A 12,964-nucleotide genomic window follows, 5' to 3' on the forward strand; every position below is an offset into this window, starting at 1 on the left:
TAATTCCCAGGGCCCTGTCCAGCCTCTCTGTCCAGCCTCGCCGGTTTCTTCGTCAGGTAACATACCTGCCTCTTCTTTTTTGCTCCCTGCGCTTGTTTGGTTTCGTAGTACTCTAAAAACTAAGGGAAACTGCTGAGTACCGAGGGGGGCATTCCTTTTCTTACCCCTCGAAGAATCATAAGGCCAGGCTCGGTGTACAGCCTGCTCGAGCAATTCTTCGGGATTTAACTTTTTCCTGCGCTGCTGCTTTTCTTTTCTTTCATCCAGTTCTCCTAGTTCTGGATATAGAAGTGGGGCTGAAGGTGTTACTTTTAGAGAGCTGTAGACGAGTTCTTGGTCATACTGCTGTTCGGTCAGGGATCCTTCCGAGGTCCTGGTTTCATCTTCATCAAGTTGAGCTCTGAAAGATTTGAGGGGACTGTGATACCTCCTTACTTGCCAGCCCATTGCCCTCTCAGAGTGCAGCAGTTGGCCTTCCTCCATCTGTGTATCACAGGCTGAACAGTATTTTACTTCGGTGCCATCCCACTCGCATGCACAGTCTTGTGGGCCTTTGCCGCTTATATCCCATTGTGTGATGATAGTTGCTCGAGGTAATGTGGTAATCCTGCATTCTCCACAAATGAATGCGTCCATTACCTTCACAGGTTTTATCTGCAGCTGGCGTGCGTCCATCTTGTTTGTTTTAGGCTTGATGGGCTTCTCCGTCCCTGGTCCTTCCCAGAGAAGGGGTAATCCACTTGGTTTCAGGCAGAGCGTACAATTGTTCTCCTGCAAGCTCCACCTGAAGGTTTCTCCTTCTTTTGACAGGTATCCTTTCTTTGCATATTCCAATGTGCTCAAGGCCCTACCCGTCCAAAGCCCTGAAACTGTTCTTCTTAGTATCACTCCCCCGCATATAGTGGCCAGTCTAATATAGGGGAGCATGGTGCTTGGTTCTGTGGCCATACTCTGGTTTCTGGTTTCAACTAGCTAGGAACTGGCTTCAGTTGCTCTATTCCTTGGATCCCTTTCTTTTCTAGCTCAACTGTGTTTTTATCTAACACTTTTCTTACTCTGTCTGTGGTGTTATATTTAGGCTTCACTGCAACTGCTGATGGGTGATCCTGTGCTCTGACCCACACCTTCTGTCCTACCCTGAATGGGGCCTCAGAGTCTGACTGTTCCTCTTTATCCTCAGAGCTCCGCCCAACTTCAGGCGTGCTAAACCATCGTTGGTTGAGCTCTTCTGAGGGGGAGGGTCTACCAGCTCTTCTCCTGTCATTCAAGGCCTGACCTATCTCCACAGTTTTAGTACTCCATTCTTTGGTATTAGCATTTTTAGCTATCCAATTTTTGACTAAACCTATGGTTCTTTCTGCTACTCCATTGGCTTGAGGTGTGTAAGGAGGCGAATAAACGCGCACGACCCCAAAAGTCTGACACCAGTGATCCACCTGTGCATTGCGGAAGTGTGTCCCATTATCGGTTCTCAACTCTTTTGGAACTCCTAACGACCCACAGACTTGTTCCAGCATACTAACAACACTGTTGCCATTAGCTTTTCTAGCTGGTTTCACCACCACGTACCCTGACATCGAGTCTACCAGCACTAGAAGGTATTTCTCCCCCTTCTTGCCTGTAACTCCCATAGGTCCAGCTACATCCATGCATACTGAACCCCATGGTGTGGTACTTTTGATGGTTTGTCCATCCACTCGGTGTCCTCGCCTTCCTGCGTTGTATCGACCGCATACATCACAGTTTTGCAACACCTTGCGGACCTGTTTCAACGGGACCCTGAGTTCCTGACACTCCAACTCCTTACGTGTGGGTTGTACGCCTGCATGACCTAGACCCTCATGCACGCTCCGTACAACCTGCTCCACGTACTTCTCTGGGACCCTCCGACCTTCGGAGGTTCTGTCCCACTCCTCGATCCCGACAAAGACTATTTTTCTCTGCTGTACATAGCGGTCAACTTCTTCGTTGCCTTGCCAGTATTTTCCCTCTCTAGTGTGGGCCTTCTGGTGCTCTACTTCTAACTTCAGATTTAGCCTGATCTCAGCTATTTTCTTCCACAAGTCATGGTGAGCTACCACTTTGCCCTTCGCACTTTCAAATCCGTCTTCTTCCCAGATAGCTAAATCCTCATTTAGAGCTTGTGCACAATAGTGGCTGTCTGTCACTATTTTAGCTGTTCTTATCTTCTTGTGAGTTAGTTCTAGCAGTCCTTCGAGTACTGCCGTAACTTCGCCTGTTTGTGCACTACCCTGTACTCTCCCCCTTCTACGGCAGCACTCGTTCCCCTGATATTTGAGGATAAATCCCCAATGTGCTACCTGATCTGACCCTTTTTTGGATCCATCTGTGTAGAGAGTCCAGTCGTGCTGCTTCGGTTCTTCGGGCACTTCTTTGGCTGCTTTTTTACTCACTGGTTGTGCAGGGCCTATCTCCAAATCCGGGTCTAATAGAATATCTTCCCATCTACCCCACCTTGTGTTGGTAGCTTTGGTACTTTCTATTGTCCCTTTTCTGAGATACTTGTGCACCTGGCTTTGTGTCACTACTCTAATAGGCTGCCCCTGGGCCAAATCTTTTAATGTCCCCCAGTATCTAGCAAGCACTGCTAGCTCTTTTTCTTCCTGAGGAAACTTTTTCTCTACTGTGGTCAAGGTGTAACTCCATAGAGTAACTAATCCACCGTTTTCGTTCTTTACGGCTATCATGGCATCATCACTGTCGCAGCTGACTTCAGCTATGAGTTTTGTCATTAGGCTTCTTGGTTCTAGCCTTACTGCTTCCTGAATCTTTTTCCTAAGTTCTTCTAAGTTCTGTTGGTTTTCTGCTGTCCAGACCCATGATTTTTTGCTATTTTGACTGTCATTTTCTTTTTTCTTTAGGCAGGCATACAGTGGTTTGGCGTACCTCTGATAGTTAGGGACATGATCTCTCACATAATTACACAGCCCTAAGATCTTCTGTAGGTCGTTCTCTGACTCAGGAGGCTGAATTTGTTCGAGTTTCTCCCTTATACCCTTATGAGAGTCCTAGGTCTGCTGTCACTTGAAACCCTAAGTAATTAACTTGGAACTGTCCAAGCTGGCATTTTTTCAAATTCAGTTTCAATCCTGCCTCTGTGACTCGCTGCACCACTTTAGCTAACCTTTCCAGGTGCTCTTCCTCCGTGTCATCTGCAATAAACACATCGTCGATGTAGATTGTGGCGCCTAAGTCTTTGAGCACGTCCATCACGACCGACTGAAACACATTAGGAGAGTTTTTATATCCCTGCGGTAGCCGCTGCCAAACATAACTTTTTCCCTGGTGGGTGAAAGCTGTCTTTCCCTGTGATTGTTTTGCCAGCCTAAGGGAGAAAAATCCATTTGCTAAATCGATGCAAGATTTGTACTTTTTTACTTGTAGAGTTTTTAGGGTGCCCTGCGGGTTGATTAGGCTCGCTCTGTTGGCTACTGTTCGTCTGTTAAGGGCTTTAAAGTTAATCACTGGTCGCCACCCTCCTCCTGCTGATTCGGGTTTCTTGACTGCCTGGATTGGGCTGTTAGTTATGGGGTTTGTTTCTTCTCTAATAATTCCTAACGCTCCTAATTCTTTCACAATTTTGTTCATTTCTTCAACTGCTCCTGGATTTAGAGGATACTGTCTTACGGGTGGGTGTACTCCTCCTTCGATTATATGTACAAACTTTGGGCCTAGATCCCCGCAATCATTTTTAAATCTGGCTATTGCGGCTTTCTCTAGTATTTGTTTTAACTTCTCTTTCCCAGCCGGGGAGAAGTCACTCTCATCTATTTTTTGTTTTGTCACTTCAGGGATATTTACAGGTTTATACCAGTCTTTGGACTCACCTTGTTTGTGTGTGAACCCTATTTTTACTAGCCTAGATTTTAACTTCTCTAACCTTCTGTTTAAGGCTCTTCGGTTCTTTTTTGGTTTCTTTAGTTCTTTTAGATCGGTAATTGTCATAAGGTTATACGGCCCTTTTATCCACACAATTCCTTGCCATAACCCATACGGCATTGTTTCAATTTTTCCATTTGCTAACTGAACTGTTAGGTGTCCTACTGTTTTTAGGTTTTTGCGGGTCATAGACACCTCAGCTCCGGAATCTATTAGGTAAGGTTCTCCCTCTACTTTAGTGTAGATTTCGTCCCCCTCCCAATAGGCATCTTCCAGAGTGACCCGCAACCTATCTGCCATTACTTAGCTGGCCCTCCACTCCCTTTCTCACGGGATTCATGGAGGGCTCTTTTTTCTTCTGGGGTCAGTTTTGCATATTCTTCCGGGGGTAGGTATTTACCTCCTTTCTGTGGTGTGGAGTTTGAAGCTGGAGCTGAAAATCGTTTTGGTTGTTGGTCCCTATATTGAGGTTCTGACTGCCTCGGTGGTCTTTCCCTGTATTGTGTCCCTTGCTGTCTCGGGAACTGTTCTCTGTATTGTGGCTGTTGAGGGGCCTTTTGTGTCGGCTTTGGTGGTTTTTGGCTTGGCCTGCTCTCACTTTTCTTCTTTTCTTCCCAGAACAGCTGTTCTAGGTCATACGATTTTACTGCCTGGTCTATCTGGGCGTCATTAGTTTCATGAGGCATTCTGGCAAAGGTGAGCTCTCCCCTTCTTCCCTTGGATACGATCCTTAAGGCTTTAACATACCTTTTAGGGGGAATTACTTGTTTAAGTTGATACCAAACTGGGGTGAGGCGTTGGCCTTGATCCATGCGCATCCTTGCCCGCTGAATGTGAGAGTCTTCGTCGTCCATGTCTTCTAGGACTAGTTTCTCATACTGGCTTTGAGCTGATTCCCCTTTGCTCATTGGGTTTGTGGTGACATTCCCTAGCCACAACTTTTTTGCTGCATCACACTCAGTGGAGCTAACTACCATGGGCCACACATCTTTGATGTATTCTTCAGTGGTTTCCTGGGGTTGTTTTTCTCTCACTAAGGTTTTCAGCTTTTTGTACTCACGATAACTGTCAGTTTCTGGGCCTGGGGCTTGGTTTTGTCTATCCTGCCTGGGCTCATGGGTTGATTCAGGCATTTGATACGGTGGGTTTGTCTCGGCCGGGTAGGTATCATCTTCCTCATCGGCTGATATTTCATCTCGTAATTTCTTCTCTGTTTCTTGGGCATACTTGTAGGCCGTCTTTTTCATTCTTCTCAGCATCACATCATGTACAATCCCTAAGTACGCGGTCCTAAACTTACTGGTTAAGGGTTTGTGGGCTGCTAAGGTGGGGTATGAGGGCATCATCAAAATGTTGGCCCACTCTCCCAAAGTAGCTTTAACAGTCAGTTCCACCGTTTCTTCTGACCTGTCTGCCCACACTGGTGGAATGTCATAGTGATTTTGGCCAGCTTCAGGGATGTAAGTTCGACGCCCATCACTCGCCTGCACCGGGCCCCAACTCAAGTCCCTGGCTAACCTTTCTGATACTCTATGTACGTCCAGTATTTCTACTCCCTTCTTTTGTCCTTTTCTTTGTCCTATTCTTAATGGCTTAACTGGACCGTCGTATTGGCCTGCTATTGATCCTAGACTGGCACTACCTTCGTCATCGGTTTCTTCCTGACTCGGGTCTTCGTTTGGTTCTCCCTGAGAGCTCTCATCGTTATCCTCCTCACTCTCTATGTTTAAGGGTTGTATTTTTGTCACTGTCTCTCTCTTTGGCTGTCCCTCTCGTGAGTCTGCTCCGCTTCTGCGTCGTCTTGTGGTTGTACTTATCAGGTCATTTTCTGAGGGTGAGGTCAGGGACATTTTCGACCCCTGAGGACTGATCCTTAATGGGTCTTCACTTTTCTTGGCTCCTGGTGATGATCCCGGTGTCGATGATTTTTCTGTGTCTTCTTTCCCTAACTTTAAGGGTTCTCTAATTGGTCTTTCTTCTTGTTTTGTCACTGCAGCCACAACCCTGGATTTCCGATCTTCATCTAGATGAGTGGGGGTCACTATTATCATTTCTTTTAAGTGGGCTCCCGCTGGCATGTCTTTGGCCAGATACGTCATTGAATTGACTGCTATTCTCTCAGCCGTTTCCCACTGCAAATGATGGGACCGGAGCCCATCTATTCCTATCACTATGCGCCTGAAGCCGAACTCTATGGCTCGGAACACTCCTTTCTGCAGAGCTTCTAACATTTCCTTGAGATACCTGGTCTCATCGGTTGCTTCTTTATAGCTTCGAATTGGGATGTGTATTATTGCATAGTACGGAGCATCAGCTCCACTGGTCATTCTTGTTTTTGGCTCTTCGCTATGTGGTCCACCGGTGAGTTGTTTTATTTCAACTTGGTACTCCCTACCGGCTACTTTCTTTAAAGCTTTTCTGTAGGTTGAGTTATGGATTTTGTACTTATGATTTGTAAACACCAGTAACGCATCTGCCTCTATAGACCATGGTGTCCCTATCACTTGGTATACTCGGGTACCATTTTGAAACTTCACACATTGAGTCTCTTTCGGGAGTGGTTCTAGAGCCTGTTTGAGCCCTGCTGTTTGCCTAATTTTTTGTTTCTTTTGTGAATTCTCTTTTTCCCCTTCCTCTTGACTGTAATCTGACTCAGGTTCTGGTTTTAAGTGTTTTTCTTTAGCCTTCTTTTTCCCATAAGTTTTTGGGGTTTCTCCTGAGGGGTTCTGTTTAGGATTCTCTTGTTTAATCGGCTGGTTTTTTAGTGGTTCTGTCTGTCTCTGCTCTCGCATTCCTCGTAACCCCCTTTCTGCCCACCCGGTTTCAGTGGTTTCGAGCCTCCCCATCCTGTCCACTATGCTTTGGGCGAGCAGGTCTAAGTTCTTGTCAACCTGTTTAAGATAGTCTTTACACCCTGTGCTCTCATTATTACTTTCTTCAGGTTCGTTTTCTTTTTTGATCATACTTGCTAATAATCTCAGTTGCTCTGCCCTGGTTTCCTCGTCTGTATCAGAATGGTATTTGGGAGTTTCTCTGTACGCACTCAGGTTTGGAGTGGAGCTCACGAACGTGGGGGGGTGATGAGAGGCTGGAGGGTAAACGCCCTGCTTTAGCCTCGTGCCTCCTGGGTTTTCTCCTTCCCTTTTAATATTGAGGGGGGGTATATTCTGTAAACCCTCGTCCTCTGGTTCGCTTTGGTCTTCTTCATTTTCCGACGCTTCGGGGGTTTGTGCAATGGAGCTGTGCTCACTTTCAGGATCCATCTCTGATTTTTTCTCTTTTCTATACTCCCTCATTCTTGCCAATTCTTCTTCACATTCTTTATATTTTGCTGTTGCCCTACATAGAGGGTTTGTAATGTACCCGTCTAACCCTGTCACTTTGGATATCATCTTTACTATGGGGTCATACTCGATTGAGGGGCTAATTACTGTCACTATTGTCGTTTGTTTTTGTGTCTCTATCTGTTGCACCCACCATTGTAACCATGTTTTTACTTCTTTTTTTGATTTTGCTTCGCCTGGGTCTTTTACCACCACTGTTTGGACTCCCTTCCGGGCTTTCGTACAGCAAAACCTTCCTTTTTCTCTTATAAATTTTTCCAGTCCGTCCTCCAGAACTTTTCCATCTAGCTGGGGATTACTTTCTCTTAGTATTTTCTTCACTGCTGGATTCCAGGTATGATACCCTTTTCCATATAGGATGACCTCCGCCTTGGTTACTCCTACTGGTTTTTCTCCTGTACTTTGTACCATTATCTTTTGGCCATCTGTCTTTCCTTCTACTGGCTTCTGTCCTTCTTGGCTCTCCTGAGCCGGCTCGGGTCTGTCTGGCTCTACACTCGTAGATGCCCCTCCTGAGGCCATCGTTATGTCTTTTCTTGTCGGGTCAAGTTTGTCGGTCCTCAAAGTCTCCAGACTTTATCCTAACGTTTTGGACTAGGACAGACTAGCTGCTTACCTACGATTCTGGATTATGGTCAGTAACCCTCGTAAGCCTTCTACCCCTCCTCACTAGCCTCTAGTGATCTATTTGGGGGTACTAACTGGGGGGTCTCCCAGTCACTGACAGCTCCTTACTCTCTAGAGCTGCTCTATCGACGCCTATCAGTCCTTTGTAGCGCGTCTTCACTTCTGGGACTGCTCTTGTCCCATCTGGGGTGCCATGTCTGCTTTCCGATAGGCAAAGGTAACCACTGGAGGTAGCGATAAGCACCTTTGCTTGCAGCCTCTCCTCCAAGGGGTCCGGAAGCTTACTTCAGCGCCGTGGTATTACCTGTAGCTGTCTAAAGTGGCCTCATTAAGGCTGCGGCGAGGTGATTCATCCAGAATATTAACGACCTTAAATCCGTGAGTCACACCCTAATCTCACTCTGTTACCTCGATCATCCAAGCAGCAGGGATCGGATCTTCTGGTCCAGAGAAACTCGCGTTGTGGCCGCTCACCTCTTACGTTAGCGTTGCAATTGTTAACTGTTCTGGTAATCTTTAGGGCCCTGGAAACGGGCTCAAGGGTGTTGTTTATCAACTAGGAAACCTTTACAAAAACCTCCTGTTATTGGTGTTGTTAAGTGAACCAAGCATTTCCATGTTTTGCTCATTAAGGGTGAAATAACAGTCCAGATTTGTACGTTTTGCTTTGCTTTTAATCAATAGTTTGCGCAGGGGTACAGCAACAGGCACAATTTTATAATGAGTAATTTATCATGAGTACATGGGATACACTTTCTTCCCTAAACAAGGCGATGACTACTATCTGTGGAAATTCTAAACCTCAAGAGCCCTTGAGGGTTTACAGATACTGCCTTCACATAAACCTTTCACAACTCAAGCCAAAAAATGTTCTCTCTCAGCTCCCTCATGAACCAGAAACACCTTCGAGCAAATCTCACTAGTAGCCAATTCAGTACTTCTAAATTTATTCTGTATGCTGTTCTTCCAATTTGATGAAACAATTTAGTCAGAGCAGAGTAAGAATGAGGTCGTCCGCTTACCATGATTTTGGAATGCCCCTTAGTGAGACACTTGTGGAGGTAAGGGCAGATCTCCTGTTCTCTAGGAGAGAGATACAGGCCGACCTCAAAGGCAGGTGCAACTATTTCCAAATTAGAAGATCAGAGTTTGGACGGGCCCAGGTCATGCATTATAGAAGTAGGAAACTCATCCAGTTCGAGTGTTGACGAAAGAAAGCTTACATCCAATCCCATGTTAGTGAAGAAAAGAGTTAACTTCCATCATCATCTCAAAACTGGTAAAATCCAATCTCCTTTTTGGGCTCCTTCTGATCCTGATGAGCTGCCCCTCGCCTGTAATTCTCTCTGCTCAGCTCCTTGGTTCAGCTCCGACTCTGCATGGACCCAGTTCATTCTGCCCAGTCTGTATTTAAAGACTTATTCATCCCTCCTCCTCTTAAAGAGGGGTTATGGAAAATTACATCATCTTTTTTCCAGTAACTTCTCTGCTGTTTTGCACCTCAACCGGTTCAGACCGGTTTTCTCGGTACTTTCCAGAACTTGTTTTGCTCAAAGATGAGTCATCATGAAATGAGTTGTGTTTGAACTCTCTGACTCTTGTTCTGCTCGAGGCATGTCCAGACTTGTTTCTCTGTTTCATGAGGCCTCTTCAACTTTACCATTTCACAAGCAAAAGTGAATCACACAATCTTACATAAGATTATACAATGTTTTAAAGATTAACACTTCCATTAATTGATTATGTGTTGATTATTAGTAAAACAGTAAAACAGTTTAGTTACACGTTATCAAAACAGTAAAACTCTTTGGTTACATTATCATTTTCAGCTTGATTTAAAGCAGGAGTTCAGTCCTGCTGCTGAGGAGAACTTTTGATCAGGCTTCATTTTTCTTAAAGCTGGTGGTCTGTTCATGCATTATCATCACAGACACCTGGTTTATTGACAATGTGGGAAAGGTGAAACACCCACACCTGTCTCCACCCTCATCCGCCCCGCTCTGGGTCCTTGAGCAAGGCCCTTAACCCCCACCATCTGCTCCCCCGGACACCCTAGATGGCAGCTCTCTGCTCCACACAGAGGGCTGTGGTTGTGTCAGGAAGAACATCTGGAGTAAAAATAATTGCCAAGTCTTCGTGCGAGTCAGTTCGCTGTGGTGACCCGTGAAGAAGAGAGCAGCCGAAAGAAGGAAAGAAAAAGGCAAATTTTTCTAAAGCTGTGGGTGAAGTGACAAACAGAAAAAATTGACAAGAATAAATATAAATAATTAAGAATAAATAAATAATTTAAGGAGAAATAAAAACATAAATTACTGAAGCTGCAGAGCACACTTTTCTGCTCTGCTTCATAAAATCCATGAGTTCTCGTCTAAAACCTGTTAAAGGAGTAGACTCCCATTAAATCTCTTTCTTCTCCCAAACACCCAGTGTCAGATTGTTTAAACATTCCTGTCCTGAAGCCGTTCATCACACAGCCTGCTCCATCCCACAAACTTCACAAACTCTTCTTCGTTCTGCCCTGTCGCCGACTGGAATGGGGAAATTGGAAATACCCTGCATCCATCCACCCGTCCCTCTGTCTGTCCATGCGTGTTGTAAGCATGATAACTTAAAATAATAAGTGAGGTACAGACTTCCATGTTATGTGGCCACATCTAGGTGTAAGAAAGTAACCTTTAGAAAATCGTGTTGCCAGATGGCCAACATACATGTCCATCCATGTTGTGAGCTGGATAACATGAAAATTAAGTGTGCCAACTTCTATTTTGGTGTGTGGCAGCATCTAGGTGCACAAAAAGTCCATCCATCCATCCATCCATCCATCATCTTTACCTGCTTCTTCCTTTCCGGGTTGTTGGTGTCCACTTTTGTCAATGTCCAGCAGTCACTGTGTGAGAGGTGGGGGACACCCTGGACAAGTCTCCAGTCCATTACAGAGACACATAGAGACAAACGAGACAAACAGCCATTCACTCTCACTCACACCTAGAGACAATTTAGAGTTATCAATCAGACTAACATGCATGTTTTTGGTCTGTAAGAGTCAGCCTCTCCACCATCATAGACATCTAAACCTCCAGATGCAGGAAGAGGGCCACCTGCATCAAGAAGGACCCCACTCACCCAGCACACACACTTTATGCTCCACTCCCCTCAGGAAGGAGGTTGAGGAGCATTAAGTGTAGAACCACTAGACTGAGGAACAGCTTCTACCCTGAGGCTGTTAGACTCATGAATCTCTAATCAGGATAATCAGTGTGAAAAAAAGAATCACTTTAATGTCACTTTGGTTGTTGATATGTGCTGCTGATTATCCATTCTGCTGATTTTATGCTGCTGATTTGTTTCATGCTGCTGTGTTCATTTGTACCCGTCTGCTCACACAGACTCATGTTCGTGCTGCTGTTGTTCGGCATATTGTTTCTGTACTATTAGTGCAGCACATAGCGTCTTCTTAGTTCATATCTTAGATCTTATTACAGTTTTCTTTTACAATTTATACTTTTGTTGGATGTAACTGGGACCCTGTGTACACAATTTCGTTCCACCTTATGTTCCACATGTGATGCGAATGACAAATAAAGAACTTTGACCTTGAAACCGGCGTACCCGGAGAAAACCCATGGAGACAATATGCAAACTCCACCCAAAAAAGTCCCTGGCCAGGATTTGAACCAGCAACCTTCTTGCTAAGAGCTAACAGCTCTACCAACTGAGCCACTGTGCCACCTGTATGAAAAGTTTCTATTCCAGTTCAGAAAAACACTCAAATCAAAAACAACCAACCTTCACAGTAGAAGTCCTTCAGCAATAGGGAACTTCAGCATACCGCTTGTTTATTTTATTTTATCTGAATTGTTTTAGTCGCCTCACTACCATCATGACCCTTGTTGTGCGATTTCTGTTTATTTCAGTGTGCCAGCGAACGCCCCATTCCTGCACCCGTTTCTACTCTGAAACCAAGAGTGTCCCTGTGTGGGAGGGTGGGGTGTGCCGCTACCTGTGAGTGTGTCAGGCCTTCTGATAAATGCTTTTCATTCTGTAATCTGTTGAATCAAACTAATTATTTTTCACTTCGCAGGTACAAAAGAATATATAAACAGCAGCAGGACGTGTGTTACCGTGAGACTTGTGAACCGGTGCTCCCCAACAGAAGTCAAAGTAAGCTCAGCAGCCGGTCTGCATGTCGGTGAAGTTACTTTCAGCAGAAAAACGTTTTTAACTCACTGGTTTGAACTTTCCAAACAGCCAGAAGAAGATCCAGACAACAATGAAGACTTGTTTGCTTGAGTAAACGTAATTCAGATGTAGGTACTGTAAAAAAAAAAAAAAAAAAGATATACTGAATGTTCAAAGGTTTACAGATAAAGAGCTGTTTCTGTTATTCTTTCTTCTAGAGCACCTGGATGCTGTTGAAAGGACTGCTGTGTAAAAACCTCTAGATTCAGTGTTGGTGTACATAGTCTACTTGAAGTACATGAGCGTCTAAAACCATTAGAATATCGTGGAAAAAGTTCCATTTGTTTTGTCAATAGTTTCAGAAAGTGAAACTCAAACATTACATAGACTCACAGAGTGGAATATATCAAGCCTCTTTGTAAATATGATGATTACGACTCACAGATCATGAAAAAGCAAAACTCATAAAATTAGAATATTGTTTCAATCACTCTGATCAGCTGATTAACTCCTGGACATGAGCTACATGTCTCGTTGCTCAAGTCCAGCCACTCCTGAACCAGAGACATCAGAAGCATCTTACCTGCTGAGGAGACAAAGAACTGGACTGTCTCTCAGAGGTCCAACTGTTCAGGTTAAAGCAAATGTTCATGTCATTTGTAAATCAAGGTCTCAGAGTCTGCAGGAAGAGTGGAGAGGTCCAGAATCCACGTTGTTGAAGTTCACAGTGAAGTTTTCAGTCAGTGATGGTTTGGGTCCATGTCCTCTGCTGGTGCTGGTCCACTGGGTTTTCTGAAGTCCAGTCCACGCAGCACCTAGCAGAACATTTCAGATACTTCCTGCTTCGTGCTGTGGACGAGCTTCATGCTGGTTTCATTTTCCATCAGGACTCAGCTCCGGCCCACACTGACAAA

General features: G+C 44.9%; 1 protein-coding gene across 1 annotated transcript in view; it reads left to right on the forward strand.

Annotated features, from left to right (window-relative positions):
- Window positions 1–12,232, forward strand: part of sned1 (sushi, nidogen and EGF-like domains 1) — an 82,380-nt gene extending 70,148 nt beyond the window's left edge. Inside the window, 3 exon segments of the mRNA XM_037675013.1 lie at window positions 11,786–11,873; window positions 11,953–12,032; window positions 12,120–12,232. Coding sequence (XP_037530941.1) covers window positions 11,786–11,873; window positions 11,953–12,032; window positions 12,120–12,145 — 194 coding nt within the window. The 3' untranslated portion in view covers window positions 12,146–12,232.
- Window positions 12,233–12,964: the final 732 nt, after the last annotated feature.

Source organism: Nematolebias whitei, chromosome 3 (assembly GCF_014905685.2).
Source record: "Nematolebias whitei isolate Nwh7 chromosome 3, NemWhi1, whole genome shotgun sequence".
Taxonomy (NCBI): domain Eukaryota; kingdom Metazoa; phylum Chordata; class Actinopteri; order Cyprinodontiformes; family Rivulidae; genus Nematolebias; species Nematolebias whitei.